Here is a 27,385-nt window from a genome sequence, read left to right as displayed (position 1 = left end):
AAGGAGACGAAGATTCAGGTCGTCTCTCTGGAGGGCTACATACCGTACCATTCCAGTTCTAAGACAGTCAGCAGAAGGCAGAAGTATAGAGATAATAAAAGGATCAGTGATTGACAGGGCTTCATGGGCAAGGGAAGAAGGGTTGAATAGGTGAAGGCAGGCGATTTTTAGGTCAGTGAAAGGATTCTGAACGACACTGTAATTGTGGATACCTGATATTACGCATTTGTCAAAGCCCATTGAACTTTACAGCACAAAGGGTGAACCTTAATGCATGCACATTTAAAACACACATTAAAAATATCATACAGAGGCTCACACTTGTAATCCTAGCACTCTGGGAGGCCAAGGCAGGAGGATTGCTTGAACTCAGAAGTTTGAGACCAGCATGAGCAAGAGCGAGAACCTATCTCTACTAAAAATAAAAAAAATCAGCTACTGCATACCTACACTCCCAGCTACTCGGGAGGCTGAGGCAGGAGGATCACTGGAGTCCAGGAGTTTGAGGTTGCAGTGAGCTATGATGTTGCCACTGCACTCTCACTGGGGTGACAGTGTGAGATTCGGTCTCAAAAATAAAAAAAAAAATCATGCAGGAATTCAGAGGAATGCCAGGGAGAAATGCAGCCTGCCAGAGGAATCTAAGTGCACTACAAATGTATGAAACAACCTCAGTGGAGGGGATGGGGGAAAAGGTGCTGACCTAAGTAGCTTTGGAAGTGAATAGAGTCTGTAAGACTAAAGGCACAGGGAACTACACAACCATCGCATTCTTGCTCAAAAAGCTGCTGACCGTGAGGGCAACAATTCTGCCATGATGTTAACGACGACCAAGTCGACAATTCTGATACTGCTATTCAGGTATACCTGAAGTGAAAAAGTGTGAAAATGGACAGTGGTTGCTGGGAGGCAGCTTTCTCAGTGTGGAAGTGGGAGTTTACTTACAGGCAAGGGGAGGAGGCACATGTAATGAGGACGTTCTTCAGTATAAACTCATGTTTAGCCTAATGTAGACAGGGGTGGTTACACATACAAATATTTATAAATGTGTGATGTACACAGGGGGTAGTACAAGTACATATATTTCCCTTTCTATCAGCTGAGAGGGTCTAGGAGCAATGACACCCCAGTAGGAATGAGCACCCCTGGCACCCAGATCGTGGTTTCTAAAAACATTCTGCAATAAAAGGAACCAGGAATCCAAAAACAAATGGATGATTGTAGGACTGGGGCAGGAAATAAACAATATGAGCCTGGAACACCTTGCAGTACTGGAAAGTAAGGAGGGAGTAAGATGCACGCACACACACATACACACACTTCAAAGGTATGTCAAAGAGACACAGGAGCTCACAGAGAGGATGCCCCAATGGCCAAAGTTGAAACAATTAGAGCAAGAAGTTAAATAAAACAGTATTGGCTTATAAGCAAAAGTATTAAACAAATATCCTTGCTTCCAAACTGAGAGAAGTGGTTAAATAAGTAAATGGGAATGGACAATCTTAACTTGCACAAGAATTCAAACTAATTTAAGTGGATACTCCTCCCTCAAGAAGGTGAGGCTCAACTCACCACTCCTTCGGTGTGGTCTGAGCACAGTGACATCCTTCCTCAAGTACAGTGTGGAAAGGGGAACTCCAAGGGTGGATTTACAGTGTAGAAACCGGACGGACACTACCTCAGCCAGATGATCGAGGTCAACATCAATAGTGATAAGTCAAGTACATAATAGGTTCCCTTGATATGACCTGATAAGAAGGGCACATCACTTCCGTGGTCTTCCTCCCCCAAACCCACAATAACCTGAGTCCAATCATGAGAAAAGCATCAGACAGAGCCCAGCTGAGGGGCATCCTACAATATACCTGACCAGTACTCCTCAAAACCATCAAGGTCATCAAAACAAGGAACTTCTGAGAAACTGTCACAGCCGAGAGGAGCCTAAGAAGACGTGGCAACTGAATGGACTGTAGTATCCTGCCTGGGATCCTGGCACAGCAGAAAAGGGCATTAGACATTAAAAACAGGCAATCTGAATAAAGTGTAAACTTTAGTTAATAATTTTCAATATTACCTCATTAATTGTAACACACGTAGCATACTGACGTTCCATATTAATAACGGGGAACTGGGTGTGGGGTATACGGGCACTCTCTGTGCCAGCTTGGCAGTTTTCCTATAAATCTAAAACCGCTCAAATAAAGTCTGTGGAAATTCATAAAAACTGAAGGGATGCAAGAAAACTTTGAAGGGTCATGAATATCTTTAAAAAGGATAAAAATGGAAACCAAACACAAGCACAGAGCACTAGGCAATGTGAAGCCAACATTCCTAAACCGTCCTCAACTCTGTCCTGCCCCACTCAGCCTCCAAATCCAGCCTCTTGCCCTGGCCAGTGCCTCTGGAGTCCATCCCCCTTCCCACCACAACAGGACTCTGTTTCCCGAGTAAAGGCCATGCACAGAGGCCGGGGCTCATTTCCCTCTCTTCACAGACAGGCAGTGTTTCTGTAGCTGGCTCCACAGGAATCTCAGCCCCTGGGCCTCTACCCTGCTGGATCCACAGCCAACGCCCCCAGCACCCACACAGACTGCAGTAGCCTTGGGGGCCAGTTGGAGAAAGTGAGGGTCTCCCAGAGGATGGGCATTAGGGCAGGCTGCTTCCTGCTGAGAGGAGAGTGTAGCACACCAGAGGGCCGCACAGGACAATGGGGACCAGGGCACCAGCTCCCCACCATTTGGGGCCTTGTCCTCCTCACCTCCCCCACAGCTATGGCTGTTTCCATCTGCTATGGGCGAGGGGTCCACAGGGGACGACTAAGCCAGGGCGCTTGTGAGCAGCTGCCTCACCTCCGACAGAGGGCCCATCACACCCAGGATTCTACAGAGCTTGGAGCTCACTCCTTTCCTTCTAAGAAGCAGCAGCACATGCTCTAGTATGTCCCAAGACAAAAGCTACCCCCTCGACAGAGGGAGGGTAGGGCTAGGAGCCCTCCCCCTGAGCTGCGTGTCTCTTTTGGGAGGAGCCTACCATCTCTGGAGGCAAGACGCTGGCACAAGCACACGTTCACCTCTGCCGGAGCATTTTAGCCACAGCCCACAGCCACTCTGGGGGCCCTTGACCCAAAGACACAGTGGGTTGAGCTGGCTCTACCATCTCTGCTTCATCTGGGTCAGGGTGGTAGCTGGGACTCTGGGCACTTCTGTGCACTGGAGGACAATGACTCCTTCCGCTGCTGAGATAAGAAGGTATCAGCAGCTTGTGCCTCCCACAGCTACCTGCTACTACCAATCTCATAAAGAGCGGCCAACGCCTTTTGTCACAGGCTCACAGTGCATCCATCCTTCCCACCCTTCTTCTGCCTGAGCATGTTTCTGCAGCAGGAGATCACCTCACCCATCACTATCACAACCAGCACCTGAACTCAGGGATGATTGAGGGCAAGTTTGTTAGCCTGGGGTCAATCTTGTCCCCCAGGACTCAAGAATGTCATCCAGGTGCCTGGGAACTGGAGATTACCTAACCTAGTCCAGCACCACAGGCACCTGTCCATTCTCCTAGTGGTCTAAAGTCCAACTGACCCAAATTGCCAGCAACACCACAGTGGGTACCTATCTGCAGGAGCTGAAAGGTAGTGTACCTGTCCCCTCCTATACTGAGCAGCATACAGTCTTCCCAGCAGAGGAGAACAGGGGAATCCCAAAGCTATTTGTTTTCAGCTGAGGAAAGTGATTCCAGATGAGAAGGAACCAGCATAAGAACCCTGGCAGTATGAAAAAGCAAGCTCTTTTGACACCCCCAAAGTATCACACTAGCTTTGCAGGAATGGATTCTAACCTAAAGGAAATTTTGGGAATGTCACATACGGAATTCAAAATATGGATTGCAAGCAAGGTCATTGGGATCGATGAGAAAGTTTAAGACCAACACAAAGACACCACCACCAACAAAAAAATCCAGGATGGAAATGAAAAATTCAATAATGAGATAGATATATTTTTTCAGAATAACAGAATATCTTTTTTTCCTTTGCGTCGATGCCCAGTAATAGGATTGCTGGGTCATATACTGGTTCTACTTTTAGCTGTTTGAGGTATCTCCATATTACTTTAGATATCTGCACTCAATTCACAATTGCAAAGATGTGGAAACAACCCAAGTGCCCATCAATACATGAGTGGATTAATAAAATGTGGTGCATGTAGACCATGGAGTTCTACTCAGCCACAAAAAATTATGGTGATCTAGTACCTCTTATATTGTCCTGGATAGAGCTGGAAACCTTTCTATTAAGTGAAGTATCACAAGAATGGAAAAACAGGCACCAATGTAGTCACCATCAAACTGGTATTAATTGATCAATACTTATGTGCACATATGTTAGTAACTTTCATCGGGTGTTGGGCAGGTGGGAGGGGGTGGGGTTGGGGTATATTCACACCTAAAGGGTGCGGTGCACACCTTCTCTGGGATGGACATGCTTGAAGATCTGACTCGGGTGGGGCAAAGGCAATATATGTAACCTAAACATTTGTAACCCTGTAATATGCTGATATAAAAAAATAACAGAATATCTGGAAATGAAAGACTCATTTAGGGGATTTGAAAATGTAGTGGAAATTCTTAACAATAGAGTAGAGAAAGCAGAAGAAAGCATTTTCAAAGTTTGAACACAAGGCTTTTGAATTAACGCAGTTAGTCCAAAATAAAAAAGAATCAAGAGAAATGAAAAGAAAGTCACCGAGAAATATGGGATTATGTAAAATTCACAACCATGAAAATCTTAGGTATCCCTAAGAGAGAAGAAGAAAAAGCAAAAAGCATGAAAAACCTATTTGAGGGAATAATGGAGGAAAACTTCCTTGGACTTGCTAGAGATTTAGACATCTAGATATCAGAAAATCAGTGGACTCCTGGAAGATTCCCTGCAAATAGGACATAACCAAGGCACATCAACATCAGTCTGGCCAAAGTCAAAATGAAAGAGAAAATCCTAAAAGCTGCAAGATGAAAGCGTCAGCTAATTTACAAAGGAAACCCCATCAGACTAACCTCAGACTTCTCAGGAGAAGTCTTACAAGCCAGAAGAGATTGGGGTCCCATCTTTAATATTCTTAAGCAGACTGTCAGCCAAGAATTTTGTATCTGGAAAAACTAAGTTTCATAAATGAAGGAGAAATAAACACTCTCCTACTCTAGCAAACACTCAGGGAATTTGTCACCATTAAAACCTCCTACAAGAAATGCTCAAAAGTGCTTTACAGAACAAAAAGAACAGTCGATACTCACCTGTGCAAAAACACTCTAAAAACTCACAGCTCTTATAAAACAGTAACACAAGGGAGAATGCAAAACAACTAGGTAACAATCAACATGATGACTGGAACAGTATCTAACATATCAGTATTAGCATCGAATGTAAACCATCCAAACACTCCACTTAAAAGATCCCGATTGATGGAAGGATTTAAAAAAAAAATAAAAACCAAATCTCTGCTGTCTCCAAGAAGCCCAGTTAACTCATAAATTAGCCACAGATTCAAGGTAACAGAGTAGAAAAAAGTATTCCACACAAATGGAAACCAGAAGTGAGCAGAAGCAGTTATTTTAGTATTAGACAAAATAGACTTTAAATAAACTGCAGTAAAAAAAGCAAAGACAGTCATTACACAATAATAAAGGAATCAACTCAACAAGATTACGTAACAATCCTAAATATATACATACCTAACACTGGAGCTATTAGATTCATAAAACCAATACTACTCGACCTAAGAAAGGAAATAAATAGCAAGTTAATAATAGTGGGGGACTTCAACATGTCACTAACAAAACTAGACAAATCATCGAGGCAGAAAATCAACAAAGAAACACCGGACTTAAATGGGACTCTAGAATAAATGGACCTAAAAGACATTTACAGAATATTATACCTCCAAACTCCAGAATATATATTCCTCTCATCTGTACATGTAACATTTTCAAAGATAGACCATGTATGTTAGGCCACAGCAAACTTAAAAAAAATCAAAATTATACCATATATCTTGTCAGACCACACTGGAATAGAAACCAGGAATCAATCTCAAGAAATCTCAAAAGTACACAAATATGTGGAAATTGAACAACCTGCTCCTGAATGAGCTTTGCATTGATGATGATATCAAGGTGGAAATTTAACAACAACAACAACAGCAACAACAACAAAAAGAATTGAATTGAATGACAATGGCAACATGAGCTGCCAGAATCTCTGGAATACAGAAAAAGCAGTGCTAAAAGGGAAGTTCACAACACTAACTGGCTACATTAAAAAAAAAAAAAAAAAAACCGAAAGATCACAAATTAAGAAATTAATGTCACACCACAGGGAACTCGAAAAATAAACTCCAAGCTAGGAGAAGGTAAGGAATAAGAAAGATTAGAGCAGAACTAGATAAAATTCAAACCAAAAAATAATACAATGGATCAATGTAACAAAAAGTTGGTTCTTTAAGAAGATAAACGAAATTCACAGACCACAGACTAGACTAAGAAGAGAATAGAGAGGAGTGAAATAAGATCAATCAGAAATGAAAAAAAGAGACATCACAACTGATAGCACAGAAATACAAGAGAATCTGCGACTATTCCAAACAACTATATACACATAAACTAGAAAACCTCATGAAAATGAGTAAGTTTTGGGAAACATACAATGTCATAAGCTTTAATCAGGAAGAAATAAAAATCCTGAACAGACCAATAATGAGTACAAAGATTGGATCAATAATAGAAGATCTCCCCAAAACAACAACAACAAAAAGCCCAGGATCAGATGTATTCATAGCTCAATTCCACCAGACCTAAAAAGATGAACTGGTACCAATCCTACAGGAAGTGTTCCATAATGTAGATAAGGAGGGACTGCTCCCTAACTCATTCTACAAAGTTAGTATCACACTGATACCAAAACTAGGAAAGGACACAACAAAAAAAGAAAACTACAGACCAATGTCCTTCATGAACATAGATGCAAAAATCATCAAGAAAATACTGGCAAACAGAGACCAACAGCACATCAAAAAATAATAATAATAATAATTCACCATGATCAGGTCATCCCAAGGATGCAAGCATGGTTCAATATACTGAAATCAAAAAATGTGACTTACCACATAAACAGAATTAAAAACAAAACCCTCATGATCATCTCAATAGATGCAGAAAAAGCATTTGATAAAATCCAGCACCACTTCATGATAAAAGACCTTAAGAAACAAGGAATACAAGGAATATACCTAAAAATGATAAAAGCCATATATGACAAACCCACAGCCAACATCATTCTGAATGGGGTAAAGTTGAAAACATTGCCCCTAAGAACAGGGAGAAGACATGCATGCCCATTGTCACTACTTCTATTCAACATAGTTCTGGAAGTCCTGCCCAGAGCAAACAGGAAAGGGAAAGAAAGAAAAGGCATCCAAGTCAGAAAACAGGAGGCCAAATTCTTCCTGTTTGCTGATAGATGATCTTTTATCTGGAAAACCCTAAAGGGTCCTCTAAAATACTCCTAGAATTGATAAATTCCGTAAAGTCTCAGGTTACAAAATTAATGTACAAAAATGAGTAGTATTTCTATACAGTAATAACAGCTAAGCTCAGGATCAAATCAAGACCTCGGTATCATTTACAATAGCTCCAAAGAAAATAAATAGCCAGGAATATACTTAAGGAAGGAGATGAGAGATCTCTACAAAGCAGAGTCCTACAAAACACTGCTGAAAAAAATCACTGATGACACAAAAATACAGAGAAACTTGCCAGGCTCATGCATTGGAAGAAGAAATATTTTTAAAATGTCAGTTCTGCTCAAAGTGATTTACAGATTCAATGTAATTCCCATCAAAATACCAATACCATTTAACACCGAATTAGAAAAACAATCATAAATTTCATATGGAATCCAGAAAGAGCCCAAACAGCAAAAGAAATCTTATGCAAAAAAAAAAAAAAAAAAACCTTGAGTCATAGCATACTCAACTTCAAAGTATACTACAACACTATAGTAATCAAAACAGCATGTTATGCTACCAGCCAGGTTGGATGTTCCAAAAAAAGAATTGAAATTAAAATTAAAAATCAGCATGGTACCGGTATAAAATAGACACAAAGATCTACAGAACACAATACAGAACCCAGAAATAAAACTATACCCGTACAACCAGCTGACCTTTGACAAAGCAGACAAAAACAAACTGGGGAAAGGGCACTCCATTCAATAAATGGTGCTGGGAAAATTGCCACAGGCAATCTGCCACATCCAGCAGAATGAAACTGGATTCCTATCTCTCACCATACACACAAATTAAATCAAGATGGATTAAAAACTTAAATGGAAGACCTGATACCATAAAAATTCTAGAAGAAAACGTAGAAATAACTTTTCTGGACAATAGCCTAGGCAAAGAATTTGTGACTAAGATCCCAAAAGCAAATACCACAAAACCAAGTATAAATAAATGGGACTTAAGCTAAAAAGCTTCTGCACAGCAAAGAAATAAGCAATATAGTAAATAGACAACCTACACAAAGCGAAAAAATAGTTGCAAACTTTGTATCTGACAAAAGACTAATATCCAGAATTGACAAGGAACTCAAATAAATCAGCAAGAGAAAAACAAATAGCCCTGTTAAAAAGTGGGCGAAAGACATGAAAAAACATTATTCTAAAGAAGAGAAGCTAGTGGCCAAGAAACATGAAAAAATGTTCAACATCACTAATCATCAGGGAAATGCAAATTAAAACCACAATGAGATACCACTTTACCCTGTCAGAATGGCCATTATTAAAGGTTAAAAAAAAAAAAAAAAAAACAGACAAAAAGAAACCCAAACCAACAGATGTTGGCATGGATGTGGTGAAAAGGGAATGCTTATATACTCTTGGTGGAAATGTAAATTAGTACAAACTCTATGGTAAACAATATGAACTAACAGTTCACCTACCATTCGATCCAACAATCTCACTATTGTGTATGTACCCAAAGGCAAATAAGTCATTTTATCAAAAATACACATCCATGCACGTGTTTATCAGAGCACAATTCACAAACGTAAAGGTATGGGATCAATGGAATCAATCTAAGTGCCCATCAACTGAGGCATGGATAAAGACAATGTGAGATATATATATATACACACACACACACACACACACATATACACATACACACACCAAAGAATACCACTCAGCCATAAAAAAAGAATGAAATAATGTCTTTTGCGGCACAGCAACTAGAATGGAACTGGAACCCATTGTCCCACGTGATGTATCTCAGTAGTGCAAAAACAAATAACACATGTACTCATTTACAAGTGGGAGCTAAGCAATGGGTATACATGGTCATGCAGAGTGGTATAATAGACTTTGGAGACACAAAAGGGGACAGGGGTGAATTACCAATTGGGTACCAATTACCAATTGTGTACAATTTATACACTTTAGGTGATGGGTCCACTAAAATCCCTGATTTCACCACTATACAATTCACCCATATATCAAAAAAAAAAAAAAAAAAAAAAAAAAAAAAAAACCCAAAAAACTTTTACCCTCTAAATCTATTGAAATAAAAAAATAAAATTTCACTTTTCGAAAAGGAATAAAAAAGAAAGTACACAATCATAACATACGTATTTTTGCAAGCATAAACACTTAGATACTACCAGCAGTCTCAGGTTTGTAACAGTTATGAGCAGATGAACTGGAATTATAAAGAAATAGGTCAGAGCCTGGTGGGACCCGAGGCCCTCTCAGGTCCAGAGAGGGCGGCCCCCCCCCGACCCCCCCGGCTCTGCCAGGCATGAGTGGCAGCACCCTGAGGGAGACTGAGGCCTTCCACCACCAATCGCCTTCCACCGCTGCTGTCAGCCCTCGGAAGCCCCTGTGTGGGGGGGCCGGGTGTGACGTCCACCGACTTGCGCCCGGGGGGCTGACACAGGCGAGGCCGTTGGTCTGAGGTCCGTTCTTCACGTCGGTGGAGGGGAGAGGGCCCAGGCTCCGTTAGGAGTCAAGGTGAGACGGGAGGGAGGACTGACGGGGCTCCCACCCAAGGTAGAGGGTCCCCAAATAATCCAGCTCCGCCCCTATTGTCAGCCGTGGACCACCGCAGGACAGATGTGTCAGGTTGAGCCCCTCCCCCAACTTCTTCCTCAGGAGACTCTGGGAGTCAAAGCGTGGTGTGACCCGGCAAATAAGGCCCACGGGGCAGGGGGGCGGGGCGGGAATCAGGTTGTGCCACATCCCGATAGGGGGCCCCACAGTCTATCCTTGTCCCTACTGTCAGCCCTGGGAAACCGCTGCGTTGGGGGGGGGCGGATGTGACGTCCGCCGCCTTGCGTCTGGGGGGCTGACAGACGTGAGGGCCTTGGTCTGAGGTCCGCACTTAAGATCGGCGGAGACGGCCCAGGCTCTGTTAGGAGTGAGGTGAGACGCTGACGGAGGATTGAGGGCCCCATAGAATGCCCCCTGCCCCTCCTGTGACCCTGGGAGGCCCCAGAACAAATTTCACCATGAGATGCCTCCCGAATTCAGCCTCGGGAATCTGAGGGGTGAGGACGCCGGTCAACAGGTGGTGGGGGCCCAGGCCCTGCCGGGGTCAAGGGGAAGACACAGAGGGAGGGCGGTGTGTACCTTACACTCCAGTAGAGAGGGGGACCTGGCCTTGGGCAGGGCGGCCAGATGTGGTGGGTGTTTGCTTCTTTCTTTGGGGTTGCACGGAGGGGAGGGCCTTGGTCCGAGGGGAGTTGTGTCGTCAACAGAGGGAGGATTCTAGGGTCTGCCAGGAATCACGGGAAGAACATTGGTGAGGATTAAAGGCATGAGTTACCCCCACATCCCCTAGAAGGCCCCCCCCCCCCCCCCCCCGCACAGAGCCTGCCTTCCCTGTTTTCTGCCCAGGGAGGCCCCGTACAGGGGTGGCATGGGGCGTTGCTCTTTTCTACCACGTGGTTGGAGGTGGGCGGTCTCAGGGAGGTGAGCGCCTTAGTCCGAGGCGTGAGGCCAGCCAGCAGAGGGAGGAGTCCCAGGATCTGCCAGGCCCGAGGTGTGCACCCTGGTGAAGACTGAAGGTACCCCCACCCCAGGACACAGATGGGACCCCACAGAAATCCGCCCCTACTCTGTTGAGAGCCCCGAAAACCTGTGTGGGGTTGTCAGGCTGAGGTCCCCTCTCTCATATGTGGATCACTGGTCTCAGGGAGGTGAAGGCCATCGTCTGAGGGGGCTGCACTCAGTTCAGCAGAGGCAGGATCCAAGGCCCTGCCAGGAGTCAGGGTCAGGACAGAGGGGACCCTACTCACCCAACACACAAGACCCAGCCCTGCCCTGCTCCACCTGTCAGCCTGAGAAAGACACAGAAAACAGTGGGTGGGTGGCCTCCCCTCGCTTCCTCTTCCGGTGTGTGGTGGGGACAGGGCCTTGGTTTAAGGAGGTGGCCTCAGGTCCACCCTCCCTCCCAGGCCTTGCCAGGCATCAAGGTGGGACCGAACAAGGACCCCCAGGACACATGGACCCCACCGAATCTTACTGTCATCTCTGGGAGGCCCCGGGCAGATGTGGCCAGATGTGGGGCCCACACACTGCCTTCTTCTCTGTATGAGGAATGTGAGCTCTTATTCTGAGAGCTTTTCAGGACAGCACAGGGTCTGGTCTAGGGCCCTCCAGGCGGAAGGTGAGGGCCCTGAGTGAGCGCAGTAGAGACCATCCACCTGATGCCAGAGGGAACCCCACAGTGCCCGGCCCCACCCACCCCCTGTCAGCCCTAGAGCCTTGCACTCTGCCGGCCTGCTGCTTCCTCCTTCAGGTGCTGGGGGACAGGCCCACCAGGAGGAGAGGAGCCCTGGGAGGCCCCAGAGCATCCCCTAAGGAGAAAGCCTATAGGTTGGTCTTTGTCAGAGACCCCAGGGTGTGGGTCTCACTGATGCCACTTACAGGGTCCCTCTCTCCCCAGGCGTGTGGGTCTCCATTGCCCAGCTCCTGCCCACATTCCTGCTTGCTTCCCATCCAGAGCCATCATGCCTCGCCGCCATCGTCACCATCATAGTATTCAGCAACGCAGGCTTCAGCAACGCTTTTGGGCACAAAGAGAGGCACAGGGCCTGGTGGGTGCCCAGGCTCCCAGGGCTCAGGAGGAGGCGGCAGCTGCTGCAACACCGAGTCCTCCCCAGAGTCCTCAGGGAGCCTCCTCCTCCCCCACTGGCCTGGCCGACAATCCAGGGCACCACTACAATGAAGACTCCATCAGCCAAGAAGAGGAGGGGCCAAGCACCTCGCAGGACCCGGCAGACCCAGCGTCTGTGCTGAAAGAGGCACTAGATGACAAGATATCTGATTTGATTTATTTCCTGCTCCTCAAGTATCGAATGAAGGAGCCGACCACCAAGGAAGAAATGCTGGATGTAGTCATCAAAGATTACCAAGATCACTTTGCTGAGATCTTCAGAGAAGCCTCCGAGTGCATGCAGCTGGTCTTTGGAGTCGACGTGAAGGAAGTTGACCCTCCCGGCCACTCCTACATCCTCGTCACCTCCGTGGGCCTCACCTACGAAGAGGAGCTGAATGATGACCAGCGCTTTCCCAAGGCTGGCCTCCTGATCATCGTCCTGGGCTTGATCTACTTGGAAAGCGACTGCGCCCAGGAGGAGGTCATCTGGGATGCACTGGGTGGGATGGGGGTGCATGCTGGGAGTGAGCATTTCATCTATAGGGAGCCCCGGAAGCTCATCACCCAGGATTGGGTGCAGGAAGGGTACCTGGAGTACCGGCAGGTGCCCAACAGTGATCCTGCATGTTATGAGTTCCTGTGGGGTCCGAGAGCCCGTGCCGAAACGAGCAAGTTGAAAGTCCTGGAGTATGTGGCCAAGGTCATTGGGTACGATCCCAGATCCTTCCCACTCCTGTATGAAGAAGCTTTGAGAGATGAGGAAGAGGGGGCGTGAGCAGGAGTTGCAGTGAGGGCCGATGGGGGGGCAGGGCCTGTGCACATCCAGGTCCCCTTCCAGCAGCTCCTCCTGCCCCACGAGAAATGAGTCCTTTTTTACTCTGTGTTTGAAGAGAGCAGTCAGTGTTTTAAATAGTGGAGGGTCCCAGTAGCTTGGGGAAATCACCAGTACATAACCTTTTTGTGTTCCTGTTACAACATTTGGGTGACTTAGAAATAGATCTTTGTTTCCCTTTTGGAATTTTACAAATTTTGTTCTGTTTCATAGAAGATTTAATTAGCTTCAGCATCTAAATTGATGAATGATATTGAACGCACCTGTAATTTTGCTTGTCAAAAGTAAGAGTTTGGTATTTTGTAAAACAACTGGGGAGACCTTCCATTTAATTTTGTTGCTTGCAACAGGGTGGAATTGGATTTTAATTCCCATGGGAATTTTCTTGGAAATGTGAAGGAATGTTGCATTTAAATATATGGAGTTGTGAACTAGAGAAATACAATTTAAAAACAGTTATTTCTTGGCATCTTATTCTGTTTCATGTGTTTTTCTATAAAATTAAAATATATTTGTGTATGTGACTTACCTTGGATTATTTGAGAATGTAGGGGAAGTTTTAATCTCAATATATAATATTCTGAAATTTTTTTAAAAAAATAGATAAATAAATAAGAGCCCCTGCTCACTGGCACATTTGTTCCCCAGATATTCATTGAGCATCTGCTCTTTTGAAGGCCCTGGGACAATGGAGACACTAGGGTAAGCCAGACCCACCCCTGCCCATAGAATTAGAGAGTCTAGGAGCTGCAGTCCTATAATTAAGGGGGTGAGATGTCCTCCAAGTCCTAAAGAACAAGTGACGGAAGGGTTGAAGGGTAGTGCTTCTGCTGAGAGCAGTGGGGTGTGAGGGCCCTGAGCCAGGGCGGTTTGGGGCTTGGGGAAACTGCAGTTCCTTCTGTGGGAGTTGGTGGTAGTGAAGCTGGGTGGTGGCAGGGCCAGACTGTCAGACCATGTGACTCGTGACTTAGCGCTGAGAGCAAAGCCTGGAAGGGAGAACTGCCCTGAGCAGTTCCTTCTGGATGGTGAGCAAAGCAGAGAGGAATCTCCAGCTGGGGCAGGTGTGGTAGGTGTCCTGTGCTCTTGTCCCCCTGCGGCTGAGTACAGTGCAAGAGCCAGATGATCGATAATCATCCTCTGCAGGGATTTCCTGAGAGAGAAAGGTGAATCTCCCATGAAGTGAGGCTGGGAAGGGCACTGGCCAGGTATTCATCTGCCTGGCTGGGAGAACTACAGGTGACCCTATTAAAATGGCATTTTAATTAGGTTATTTCCAGTGTAATTTGGCCAATTGTAAGCAAAGGCCTAGATTTTGGGTGGTGATGAAATGAATGAAAATAGCGATTTGCTGGAAAAGCAGCTGGGAGGGAGGGATGGAAATGGTCCTTGACTCAAATTCCAGGAGCTTTGAGCTGTATCCGGTTGGGGAGGACTCCCCCACACCCAAATTTTGATATATATCCTCTAGGAGGGTATACTCACTGAGTTTTATTTATGAAACTTCCTTTTGGGCTGATTAACAATTCCATGTCCTGTTGAGCTGCATATTCTGTGATGTATCTAGGAGAACAACAACAACAATGTCCCGGAGTGGTAGGGTCTGGAATCAAAGCAGCTAGTGACCCTGCCCAAATGGGAAATTAATGGGAGCTGGATGTGGGTGTTTACAGTATGCCTTTCACGGGATACTTCTTTTCCCTGGTGGATGGCCACATGCTTAGTTGTCTGACCCGTGACCAGGGGTTTCCTCACACAGGAAACTTGTTTATACTGGCAGACACCCCTGTGGCTCTTGTTTGACCTACGTCTAGTTTATGCCTGCCTGACCATCGTTCTGGCATCAGGAACCTGAACTTGTGTTCTCTGTGGTGTCCTGTCTAAAACTCAGCCTTGGGATAGCCCCTGGTTGTTCAGTTGGAAGGTGCAAGTTCAATCCACCACCACAACTAACTCCAAGATTTACTAGTTAGAGATCCTCGGCAGGGAGGGCACAATGAGGGCAGAGGGCTGTCTTCCATTCCCGGATCATGTGAGGCAAGAATAAAGAGTCGGGCAGGGGGAAGCAACTAGCACCATAATATGGGGGAACAGGGTGTGGGTCACTTTAAGCTCACAGGCAAATGCCTGAGTGGTCAGTTTAAAGTAAAGGGTGCAAAAGGAACAGCAGGGAGCCCCGTCCCCTAGGTGCGAGAGATCCCTCCAGGTTATTTCTGGCCCCAGGAGTCACTCCAGTGGATCTGGAGAGCTGTGCTGGGCCAGCCCTGGGGAAGGAGCCTCGTGTGGTGACCTGGAACTTGAGGAGCTGGACCCTGACAAGCTGAGTGCCTCTGGGTAGGTAAGGGCATTCCCAGACAAGGGACAGCACGATCACTGTCACTGGCAGGGGAGTTCACAGCATACTCAGAGAATAGCACTGGGGGCTCCGGGGGACGAGGGGGCCTGGCTCAGAGCAGATGCTGAGTGAAGGAGGCTGACAGGCGGCTGGCGTGGTGGACGCCTGAGACTGTAAGAGGAGTCCAGTGGCCGATGACGCTGGGAAGGGAAGGCCCTGGACATCTTCAGGAGTTGGTGCATAAGCAACTGACGAGTTCCCAGCCACGGTTCAGAAAGTCCCCTCTGGGGTAGGATGAACCGGCTGCAGGGACACAGGCTGGATCCCAGAGGAGAGACCAGCATGGAGGAAGCTCCCCAGAAGCCAGGGAGACGGCAAGGGGGTAGGGCTAAGGTAGGGTGAAGGAGGGCGGCAGGCAAGGCCTACCCAGTGAGTCTTGCCCCGTGGCCAGCCCCAGGCCTCGGGCCTATAGCCACAAGCTTAGCACTGCTCCGGATCGCCACACTGCCACACAGAAGCTGCAGCGAGTCGAGACTGAAATCCTTTTCCCACGGGGCCACTGGTCCTCATTCCCCAGGCAGCTGTGTGCTCTGCTTGCTCGACTGACTATGGCGATTCCATTCACAAGGCGGTGATGCAGAGGGGTCATCTCTGGGGGGCCTTGGAGTGAGCACTGAAGAGAAAACCAATCATTTTTCTCAAAGGGGCTTGCACATGGTGGGTGCTTCACAAAGACTGCGTGAGTGGCAGCCGGAGGGCCCAGAGTTGAACTTCTGGGCCTGAGAGGGCTTAGCAGAGGGAGGCCGGCTTTCCCATAATGCCCTTCCTGAACTAGCCTCAAGTCAGCACTGTGAGTATTTTCTCTTCACGGGATAAGAGAAGCCTGATGTCTCTGAATCTTAATGCCTGTGGACATCTGTGACTCTGTAAACAGAGCAGAATGATAGCTAAAGGTCCTACAGAACTCATGGGACATAAGTGTGTCATAGCCAAATCAAGTAAGTAACGGCTCTTTGCTGGATGCCAGAGCTGTGGTTCTCCCAGTCATTTTCTTCACCACCATTCCCCTCCCACCCAATGGCCAGATCCCTTTATTGAAGTGATCAGCAGAGTTCACGGCTAACAAAGGCCACAATGAAAGATCATTGTCAGTCTTAAGAATCTGCTTAAGAAAAAAGATGTTGGTAGGTAAGTGAAAGATGCTGGCTGTTAACTGCCAACTCTAGGCGCCTCCTTTGGAGACGTCACCAGTGGCCTCCACTTTAATTCTTAGCCTCCAACTGCACATGCCTACAGGTTAAACTGAGTCCTTGAGTGGATGCTTTGTAAACCTGTTTAAAAGCTTGAGGACCATGAAGCAAGCCTGAACCCAGACATGGGGGCACGATTAAGGATCAGAGAGCCCTTAGACAGAAAGGCACCTTGGGAGAACCTCTTCCAAATCCTCTGCACTCAGGGCTGCCCCTTAGAGAGAGCAAAGGGCACAACTTAGTGGGGCGAGGACCCAGGATCCTTTCAGCCTGGGGCCTTTCCACTCTACCACTCTGTCTCCCTACACAGAGTGAGTATTCAGAACCTAGTTGTCTACAACGGCTTGAGAACATGTATCACCAAAAAGGGTGTGTATCCTCTCCTCCGTAGCTGAAGATGAATTTCATTTGGGTTCTCTCCCTCCTCCTGGCTCCCCCCACACCCAGACTCTCATCTATTTTCAAATACATATCGAAGGGTATTTCTGTGTTGGATTACTTTAGTCACATCTAACTAAACAAGTAGCAACTTTCCTTAGGGTAGAGAGTGTGTAAAGCAGGCCTCAAAAATGAAGGGGGCCTTGGGCAAAGAGGGCAGTATCTATGGGGGAAGAAATAGAAACTAAAGGTAATCCCACTGTGATCTGCACAAGGATGAGATTTGGGGGCAAGCAAAGTTGAGGATGTGGCTATCCAATCACACAGCGGTGCTGTAACACTATGATCGAGGAATGAGAGGAGCACTCCCACTGCGCTCGGGCACAGCCTGCTCTGGGGACAGCTTGACCCAGTGGCAGTAAGAAACCCTCTTCATTTGGGCCTAATGGAGCAGATCCAACCAACCATTAGGAGTAGTTGGCAGAGACCAAAGCAGGAAGGAGATGGGGGTGGGAACAGGAGAAGAGGGGTGTTACCAACTGAGACTAGGCCAACCAGCCTGAGAGGGACCACCGTCTCCTGGGAGGTAGAGTCACCGGGGGCCCATCTGAGCTGGGCAGTCTTGATGATATGCAAGCTAAGGCTAACTGGGGACTGGTCCTTGAGCAAATCAGAGAGGCCATGAGCAGTTCCCCCCCCACCCCCGTCTTCAGGGGTGGGAGTGGCCATGGGATCATGGTTTCTCAACTCATCCCGGGAACACGGAACGGAACGGTGCCTGTCGGCAGATAGGAGACTTTTGTGGGAACTGGAACGACGACCTTTATCACTTTAAGAAAAGAGAGAAGCTGGTGGCCCTGTCACTGGTCCCCTCCCCCACACTGGGCCAGGGCTCCCTCTCTAGATTGGCTGTGAGCCACCTTTGTGACATCACACGACAAATAAAGAGGATGGTGACTTAAGCAGCTGGTTGCCCCGCGACCGAGACTCTAGAATTTCCTGGAGGGTATTTACTGGGCGTCCCTACGCTGACCAAAGGCATTTCTGACTTGCTAGGATAGTGGTAACAGTCTTGGGTACAAAATGTTCCTGATGCTGGTGTAGCTCCATGGCCAGTCAGAGTATGGAAGAGCAATACGAAGCCGAGCTGGCCCCATCTGTTCGTGGAGAGCCAGCAAGTGGGGTTCCATCTAGTTCTCCAACTGATCTGAATCTGGATTCAAGGGAGGTGTCGGACAGGCCCGGTGACCACGCTGTGAGCCAAGACCAAGGCTCCCAAGATAATCTGCAACTGGAAGACCAAAGCCAACGTGTAGCCAACGTGGAAGACAACACCGACCTCCGGGGGCTCTCCTTCCCAAGAAAGCTTTGGATGATAGTGGAGAATGAAGCCTTCAAGTCTGTGCACTGGAGTGACGATGGAGACACCGTGATCATTGAGGACGATCTTTTCCAGAGGGAGATTCTTCGCCGGAGAGGCGCAGAGAGGATTTTTGAAACAGACAGCTTGAAGAGTTTCATTCGACAACTTAACCTCTATGGATTCAGCAAAATACGCCCAAACAACTCTTCAGTTCACGCTCCAGGGAACAAGAGGATGATGGTAACGTACAAAGTATTTCTGTTATACAATTTCTCTGTTACTCAAACATCTTCATAGAACACCAAGATGATGATATTGCGCAGGAGTTTAACTTCTGAGGATAACTTATGTTGATATTAAACTACAATAGTGATAAGCTGCAGGTCTGAGTAAAGTCTCAGGCCCGTTAATGTTTTTATATATATATATATATATACATATATATATATATGTATATACACACACACAAGTTTTTTTCACATATAGTGGACATATATGTTTATATATATCATATATCTGTGTGCAAAACCACCTTAATCTATGAATAGTTTCTCTTTAGTCAGGTCATGCTGTAGGACTAATGACACTGGCAACCACTTAAAACATTCTTTTCTCCATTGCAAAACAAGACCATTATCATCTGGGGAAGTGGGGAAAAAATGAACATTTTATCCCAGAATGACTGAAGTGTTTCTTTTGTTTCAGATCTACTGCAACTCCAATTTTCAGAGAGACAAGCCCGAGCTCCTGGAGAATATTGAGAAGAAAGGCTACCTGAGAAACACTGCTCTGAGAGCGTCCGGGGCACCAGCTCTAAAGAGAAAGAAGCTGGTAGCTACAAGACGCTCCCCACGAATCCACCACAATAATGCGAAGAAAGAAGCCAACCAAAAGTCCCAGATGGGAGCTCCCAATGTTCAGGGACCCAGTGGCACCCGGTCCTTCACCTTCTCTGGCGTCTGTTCCATGAACAGCATCTCCAGGTATCCCCAGGAAAATTGTCCCGCTCACGAGCCATATGGCCCAAGTGGGGAGGGCACCTCCAGGAATGCCACGTTTGTGCCTCTGGCTACTGCCCCAATGGAAGGCACGGGGGAAGGGGCTGCCAGCCCCCAGGTTGTCGCAGATTACGGTTCTGTCATGTCTTTGTATGACACCTGCTACTCCATCCTGCTGGCTGCCCTCTCGGTCATGTCTCCTAATGAGCCCCCCGAAGAGGAGCCGGAGGTCTCCGCAGATTGCAAGTGTGCACTGTGTGAACAGTTGAAGGACAGTCCAACTCCCTAAACTGAGAGGCCCCTGATGACTGATAAAAATTGCTATTTTCTAATGAGTAACCCATTTTCGGTCTTAGTAAAGAGAAATAAAACCCCACGGGAGTAAATAAACAATTTAAATGAGAATTGTGAATCTGTGTTCTTTCTAACCTATACTATACACCTCTCCTCGGCACAAGCCAGGAGGCTGAAAAGCCTGTCCGAGACAGGCTTTGTTCTCCGCTGTCCTCTTTCACGTGGAGAAGCAGCATTTTCACACACTTAGTAAAAGGTGCTGCTAGGGAGTGTTGAGGGCAAGCCCAGGAAGATCTGGTTTCCTGGGACCTGCCCCTTGCTCAGGAGACAGAACAGCCTTGCTCCTGATCTTCGCAGTATCACCTTACATTATTCATCGGTCCTAAGAGATTCTTTCCTCAGGGGTCCCCCTGCAGCCCCAAGGTGGCCAGGAAGTTTCTGATCAGCAGCTCAGCATCCCTAACCCAGCATCCAGGGTTCCCCCAAGAAGACCCACCCGAAAGCCAGGCCCCCCATCTGCCGGGGGATGTATGACCACCTACCTCCTTGCGCAGAAGAGAAGGGCTGAGAAGTCAATACCTGGGGGAGGGGAGCCCATCATCCTCATAGATAACAACCACTAGAAATGATGCTAGGAAATAAAAAAAAAAAGATTTGCAAGAAAACAACACTACTTATCACTTTTGAAAGTCAACCTCACTCTGCTGGAGCTGTATTTAGGATCTTTTGGATATGAAGTAGCTGTGTGACACGTGGGACACACATGCTTCATGAAGCAGCAGCCACATTTACAGCACAGCGAGAGGAACCGAGAGCTTAGACAGCTGCTCTAAGGCTGACGTCCTCTTCATCCTGGACGAGTCAGTCCATTAGTGGCCGGTCTTGGGCAAACATTCAGGGTCGGGTGCCAGACTTTCTGCCATGTCCCGTGGGTGCTGCTCAAACATTTCATGAGTTTTGGGTGGAACATAAAGAGGGAAAAAGTTACAAGGGAGCCCCAAACACTAAGTGGCTGTCCACAACACATTTATTGGTACAATCCAGAAACGAGCAGGACCAAAGTTAGCAGCAACGCTGAGACGTTCCCCGGCAGCTTTTCCTTTTACCCACAGATCAAAGTACTTGAGACCATGTCAATGACCCCTAAGGGGCCTCACACAAGGACAGCCCCATCCCCATTCCCTCTGTCCCAGTGAAGGAGAAATCTGTTTACGTTTACATGAACAGTATGTAGTGCGTGGCACTCTCCAATGCAGGGACAATTCCAATGCAGGGACAATTCGAACTTAACCTGATGCACACAGGCCTGCTCCATGACGGTGTCATGATTTAGCTGGTTTCTCAGCAACGTTGCTCTCGGGAGCCCACACTCTTCACACCTCATGCCCTAAAGGGATCAGGTGCTCTGGGATGTCTACCTGGAATACATCCTTTCCTCCTTTCCTAGGTATGGGCTCCAGGAGCCACCTGGGGTTTGAAATCGCAGTCAGGTACTTCTGCTTCAGGTTGGTCAGCACAGCTTGATTTTCCAGTTCCACAACCGCATCAGGAGCTAAGTTTTCGGGGCACTGCAAAGTTTCCCCAATGTCAACGAGCCCTGTGCACAGAGAGAAACACACAGATGTTTTTCCCTTCCATAGCCGAAGGCCTGTCTGTGTGACAACATGCTTATTCAAAGTCACAATCGCTACAGACTAAGATGGTATCCCCCAAAAGACATGAAGCCAGTCGAGTCCTCCTTCCTGCAGACTGATGATGAGCCAAACTCTTCCGGGAATCCTAGGCGAGGCAGAGGGAGGGCCCCAGAAAGGAAGAGGAGCGGCCTTGCCCTCAAGGAAGCCACACAAGTAATGGGCGGCTCCAAGCAAGACAGCTGAGGGCAGCAGTTGCAGATTAGAAGGGCACCAGCCACCGCCAGGAAACCTACAGGTGATGTCAAGGCAGTTCACCAGGTGACAGGTGCTGATGTCTGACCTCAGCCACCCAGGGGCCAGGGAACTTGCCCAGGATGCCACGAGCAGTGGGCCACCTACTTTAGAGGCTACCTGACCCGCTCGCTGTGCTGTGCTGCCTCTTGTGGCCTCTGCCACACACACCCGTGCGCACACAGCCAAACACCACATGCAGACATGGAGCTGACCCAGCCTTTCAGATCACAAACAGGATCTGAGGCCTAGAGTGGAGAAATGATTTCCTGGAGCTCCTGGAACTTAGGCCCGCCGAACCCAGCCCGGGGCCCCTTGCTGCCCCTTAGGAGCTGTGTTGCTCAAGGAAACCGCAGCAAACATACCAACCAGTTCAAAGGAAAACAGAAGCCACGAAACTCCCCAGCAACATCCTGGGCAGTTGCTCTGGAGATGTCTGCACAATGTTTGCAATGTCATCACTTACCAGCTACCACTCCCCGACCGAACTTTTCCCCTTCCTGAAGCAAGGCCCGAATCTGAACAGGAGTCATCCCCAGCCTCTCCCGCAGCAGCTCCCGCCAGGCATCATCTTCCCAGTTCCTGTGAGCAATGTGGATGGCAATGGTACAGTTCCGGTGGCTGCTCAGCAAGGGACGCCAGCGTGTCTCCACGGTCTTGACCCCGTTTAAGATAAACCCTGCATAAGGCTGCCGGAAGGAAAGGCAGCCAAATTTCATCTTCCGAGAGCTCCCTGTGCACCATGTGGCCTGCGGAAACAGAGGCACGTCCCACACCAGGCCTCTGAGCTCCCAGGCAGGGGGCCTGCCCTTCCCCCGATGTCTCCCAGGTGCCCTAAACCTCACTGACCTCCATAGCCCGCTGCTTCTGTCACCACGCAGTCACTGACGTCCTGTGCCACGGTAGGCCCAATGGAAGGGGTTGGGATTCAGAGGACTCAGGACCATCCCAGGAAGTCTTTGGGGAGCTCACCGAGTAGGGCGGGGGCAGCTAGAGAAAGACACACAAAGGACAGAGTGTGGTCGGTGCTGTGACAGAGGTCACTGAGCCCTGGGGCAACACAAGGAGGGAGGGCCCCCTTGGCCTATGGACAGTCTGCCTGGCTTTAGCTGGCTTCCTGCACAGAGGGATAGTCCTGGGCTCTGCCTCTTTGCTTCCCCCGGCCCCGCCCCTGCCGCCAATATGCTCAGCTCCCTAACCCTGCAGGTTATTGAGGGCTACACTGTGTCCCTTTAAAACCCATGTGTTGAAGTCCTAACCCCCAGCACCTCAGAATGTGGCCTTTCACAAACAGGGTCTTTACAGAGGTAATCAAGTAAAAATGACATCATTAGGGTGGGCCCACATCCAAAATGCCTGGTGTCCTTATACAAAGGGGGCAATTAGAGACAGTGATGTACACATGGAGAGCACCACGAGAGGATGAAGGCAGAGGTCGGGGTGACGCTTCTACAAGCCAAGCAACGCCAAATATTGCCAGCCAACCACCACAGCTAGGAGAGAGGGACAGAACAGATTCTCTCTCTCGGCCCACAGAACAAACCAGCCGACCCCGCTGATACCTTGATTTCAGACTTCCGGCCTCCAGAACTGGGAGACAACCAGTGTCTGTTGTGTAAGCCACCCAGTCTGTGGCCCTTTGTATGGCCATCTTGGCAAACTAACACATAAGTGTAAGACGTTCCCCACACGTCTCCACAGGGTAAGGCACGGCCTTTCCATTTGATGGCACATCAAGCACGTTCTCTCTGTACAGCTGCATATACCTTACTTTTTAATGCCTGCATGGTATCCTGCTGCTTGTTGTCCCACAATTTACCTCACCATCCCTCTACTGGTGGAGAGTGACGAGCTGCTTCCCATTTTCTGCTGCTAGAAACGATATCACCCCTAACACTCAATGTCTGAACACGTGCTGAAGAGGATGCCTGGGTCACATGGCAAGCACATCTGAGATGCTGGGACTGCCAGCAAATGGCCTTCCACAAAGACCCACCTGTGCACACTCCACCAACCACCCATTCTGCTGATGGGTGACAAATGATCACCCTATTCCTTGGATTTGGATTACGTATGAGGGAGGCTGAATGTCCCCCACGGGGCCTGGCCATTCCTAATTCTTCTATGGGGCTGTGTGACTAGAACAAAGCTTTGCCTAGTTTTCACCACTTGCTTTTTTAGCCAACCCTTTTCTCATCAACGCCATAAAATCAAAACAATGAAACATGAACTGCGAGGGTGGAATCCCTGGTGAGAACTGACTTAACAGCAAGAAGGGGGTCGAGTGCCCTCCTGCCTGGTGCTGCAGAGTACCTGCTCTGTGGCCCTAGGAGAAAACAGTCTTCCACTTGTCTCAGTGCCTTCACCTGCACAAGGACAAGGGTCACAAGGAGAAAAGGTCATTAAGCACAAGTCAGCAATGCTGGGTCAGGGTACTAGGAGGGTCTTCTACTCAGCAGGGTTTAGAGACCAAGAAGAGCTGGGAGGGCCAGTCTTATCGGTAACACACATATGCACCTCACGCCTGGCTTGGTTCTGCTAATGGTAGCAGTGGGACACACCTCCCTGTCTGGGTCAAGGACCACACAACGCACCAGCCAGCAGGGCAGAAAATCATTTCATTAAGTGGCTCCCATTCTCACAGCCTAGCACCACCCCCCCCCCAATCCAAAAGGAGAAAAATGACACCCACCTTCACATTGTCACAGGGCAAAGGTTTGGGGGGGGCCTAAATCCCATTTCCCTCGATTTACTTTTGGGTAGGCCACGCTGGGCCCTGTGCCATGGGCCACAGAGCTGGGCACCACCCAGCCTCAGGTCTTAGTGAGTTCACAGCTTAAGGTATGAGCAGAGCAGGAGGCGGGAGGACAGGGCTGAGCTGGGGCTCCTGCACAGGGAGCAGCACATTTGCTTTCTACATGCAGACACAAGCAGGCACAGGCACCTAGAAGGAGCAGGGGTGTGAGACGTTGGTGGGAGGAGGGCACAGGAAAGGGCGGTTGGTGGCTCCCTTTTTGCCTCAGCTGGTCTCACGGGCGCCTGGGGCCAACTGCAGCCTTTGGGTACGGGGCAGCACAGTCTTCAGCCTCTCTGCAGCCCGGCGAGGCCACCAGCGCAAGGATGACGAGCTCCCAGGGTCAGAGGAGGAGCCAACGTCAGCAGAGAGCACCCCCCCCCCCCGTATTGGGTGCAAAGCCGCCGGGGCCACCTGAGGGAGACAGGTAGATAGAGATAGGTGACAGGGACTCGCTGGAGTTAACCCTGCGGCGTTGGTCCAGCTCTGGACACCCGTGCGCAGCGCAGACAGGCACGCACTCACGCACGTACGTACACCCCCACGCACGCACGAATGCACGCAGGCAAGCAGGCAGACAGCCGCGTACTTCGCATCCACACAGCTACAAAGACACGCACTTACGTAAACAAGCACGTAGGCACGCACGGGCCCCTGGGAGACGCTGTTTGACTCACAGGGCCCTCACGTACGCCAGCAGACAAGGTTGTGGCCAGGGGTCTGGAGACCCGCGGACCGGAGGGCAGACCAGAGGGAGGAAAGGGGACTGGAGAGAGGAAGAGGAAGGGGAGGTGGCAGGATGAGGCCAGGCTGTAGCCCTGTGGGTGGCAGGGATGTGACGGAGGGGGCGGAGCTGAAAGTGCTGGGGCGGGGGCGGGACTAGGGTAGGAGCAGGGCGGGGCCGAGGGGGACAGCGAGTTGGGGCGGGACAGAGGCTCGAGAATGAACTGGGGGAGGGGCCAATGCATAGCCTGGAGCGGAGGTGGGAGTGAGCAGTGCCCCGCTGGGGAGGGGAAGGGCGGGGCCCACAAAGCGTTGGGGGATGAGTTGGGGGCGAGGTGTGGGAGGCGCCGGAGCAGGAGCCGCGCTGGAGCTGGGCTGGCTTGTGGGAAAGGTGGAGGAGGAGCTAGTGCAGAGCTGTGGGAAAGACCTGGAAAAGGAGGATCTGGGGTGGATCTAGGCCAGAGTGGTAGGAGGAGCAGGTCAGAGCTAGAGGAGGCGGAGCTGGGAGTGGAGATGAGGGAGGAGCAGGGCTGGGCTGTGGGAAAGAGCTGGAATGGCACCTGGTGAATATCTGGCGGCTGGAGGAGCTGGGGGTGAAGAAGTGGGAGGAGCAGGACTGAAATGTGGGAGAAGGCCGGAGCTGGATGGGCGAAACAAGCTGCGGGCAGATATGGAAGAGAAGATGGGAGCACAGCTGCAGGAGAAGGAAAGTGGAACTGTGGGAGGAGTAGGACTGAGCTGTTGGGGGAGGTGTAGGGGCGGAGCTTTGGGAGGAATCCAGCTGGGATGGAGCTGAGGGAGGAGCAGGGCAGAACTGGAGGAGGGTGCTTGGGTGCTGTACCGTTAGGCAAGAGTGAAAATGGAAACCTCAGGGGTCCTCAGCGACCTAACCGGACCCTCGGTGTGTACCCCAGAGAGCACCCCAAAGGGCATGGAAGCTGTGAGAGGGGCGAGAACTCTTGCCTGGGTCCAGGGAACTCTAGTCTGAGTCTTGCCCCACAGGACTGATCCCCACTCCCACCCAGTGGGCTCTCCTTTGTCCCAGCTGCTGTGCCAGTGGGATACGGAGGGACTGTCACTTTAAGACCTTTTTTAGAAATGAGGAGAAAAATCCCCACTCTGTATACCCTGCTGCCCCTCAGACCTAAGTTGCCTAAACCACAACCCAACTTCCTGGTCAAACCTGCTTTTCCTCTTCTTCAGCTCAGGGGCTCAGCCTTCCCTCAGTGCTGCCAGGCTTTGCTCCTCTGTCCCTTCCCTTCCCTACTCCCCCACATTGACTAGATAACTCACTTCCATGTCCCTGCCTCTGAAGTACCTGATAAGGAAAAAATGCCCCTCTTCTGTGTCCCTACTGCTCTTCCTGAGTTCTGGTCTCACAGTCTCAGTCTCCTGCCTGTGCTATTCCACGAGCTTCCTAACCAGTCTGGAGGCCTCCTGTCTTTCCTCAGTCTGGCCTGTCCTCTACACTCCACTGGTTTAGTGTGGAAATTGCAAGTTTGTCCCCAGCAATCCCCTGTTGAAAACCCTGCTGGTTCCTTGAAATGGGAAGTGTGAAAAAAATAAATAAATAAATAAATAAAAACTCAGAAAAGAACAGAAAACCCTGGGGGGCCTTCTCAAGTGCACAAACACACCTTGGGGAGCTGCCCAGCTCTCTCCACCCTAGCACTGCCTAACAGCCTAACACTCTTCAGAGTCATAGTGTGCTGCGTGGTCACTGGTCCCTGACCCAGCCTGCTCTCTCAGAACTCCTTGCTTTGCACAGGTGATTCCCATAGCATGAAATGCATGCCTCCTCTTGTTCTGGCAGACTCTTGTCCTCCCTCAAGGCACAAGTATAAAGTTACATAAGCTTTTCCACCCCCAAGTGTTAAGGACTTTTGTCTCCAAAATCTGGTAGCATTTCATGCCTTGCCCCCACCCTCCGTCCATTAGGCGCTTGTAACTCAGGGTTGTAATTGCTCTCTGATGGTATGTGGCCTCTTCAGGGTCTCTGAGTTCCTTGAAGGCAAGGCCTGTGATTTACTCATTTCCATAAGCACGGTGCGGGACACAGTAGCTGCTTAGTGAATGCTGAATCAGCAAAGGACTGCTTTCTCTTCTTTTCTAGTGAGATGTACCTAACTCTCTCCTTGGAGGAGCTCAAGGAAACAGGAATGCTGGAGATGAGATGAGGTGAGGGGGAGAGTTTCCCTCTTCATGGGGTGTACGCCTCAGGGCTACAAGGGACCTTAAGATCACCAACTCCAATCTCCATCCATGCCGGTGTCCCCTGTTGGGCTCCTTG

At 49.0% G+C, this 27,385-nt stretch overlaps 3 protein-coding genes across 5 annotated transcripts; 2 read left to right on the top strand and 1 right to left on the bottom strand.

Annotated features, from left to right (window-relative positions):
* The first annotated feature begins 12,057 nt into the window (after positions 1-12,057).
* Positions 12,058-12,981, top strand: LOC138378836 (melanoma-associated antigen 11-like). Its single transcript, XM_069464173.1, has one exon. The coding sequence runs from the start codon at positions 12,058-12,060 to the stop codon at positions 12,979-12,981; it is 924 nt and encodes a 307-aa protein (XP_069320274.1).
* Positions 12,982-18,088: 5,107 nt separating this feature from the next.
* LOC138378230 (heat shock transcription factor, X-linked member 3-like) lies at positions 18,089-19,649 on the top strand. The gene is made up of 2 exons (XM_069463572.1): positions 18,089-18,601; positions 19,067-19,649. The coding sequence occupies exons 1-2, from the start codon at positions 18,107-18,109 to the stop codon at positions 19,646-19,648; spliced, it is 1,077 nt and encodes a 358-aa protein (XP_069319673.1). The 5' UTR covers positions 18,089-18,106; the 3' UTR covers position 19,649.
* A 503-nt stretch (positions 19,650-20,152) lies between these two features.
* Positions 20,153-24,603, bottom strand: EOLA2 (endothelium and lymphocyte associated ASCH domain 2). 3 transcript variants are annotated; one of them, XM_069463573.1, is made up of 6 exons: positions 24,271-24,603; positions 23,892-23,944; positions 22,428-22,568; positions 22,045-22,327; positions 21,072-21,250; positions 20,153-20,588 (listed from the first exon to the last, which is right to left on the bottom strand). In XM_069463573.1, the coding sequence occupies exons 3-6, from the start codon at positions 22,431-22,433 to the stop codon at positions 20,523-20,525; spliced, it is 534 nt and encodes a 177-aa protein (XP_069319674.1). In that variant the 5' UTR covers positions 22,434-22,568; positions 23,892-23,944; positions 24,271-24,603; the 3' UTR covers positions 20,153-20,522. The 3 variants fall into 3 exon arrangements, with proteins under 3 accessions (XP_069319674.1, XP_069319675.1, XP_069319676.1); XM_069463574.1 differs by having other exon boundaries at positions 24,523-24,603; XM_069463575.1 differs by lacking the exon at positions 23,892-23,944 and having other exon boundaries at positions 24,523-24,603.
* Between the last annotated feature and the right edge of the window lie 2,782 nt (positions 24,604-27,385).

Source organism: Eulemur rufifrons, chromosome 30, assembly GCF_041146395.1.
Source record: "Eulemur rufifrons isolate Redbay chromosome 30, OSU_ERuf_1, whole genome shotgun sequence".
NCBI classification, from domain to species: domain Eukaryota; kingdom Metazoa; phylum Chordata; class Mammalia; order Primates; family Lemuridae; genus Eulemur; species Eulemur rufifrons.
This window is presented reverse-complemented; position numbering and strand designations above follow the sequence as displayed.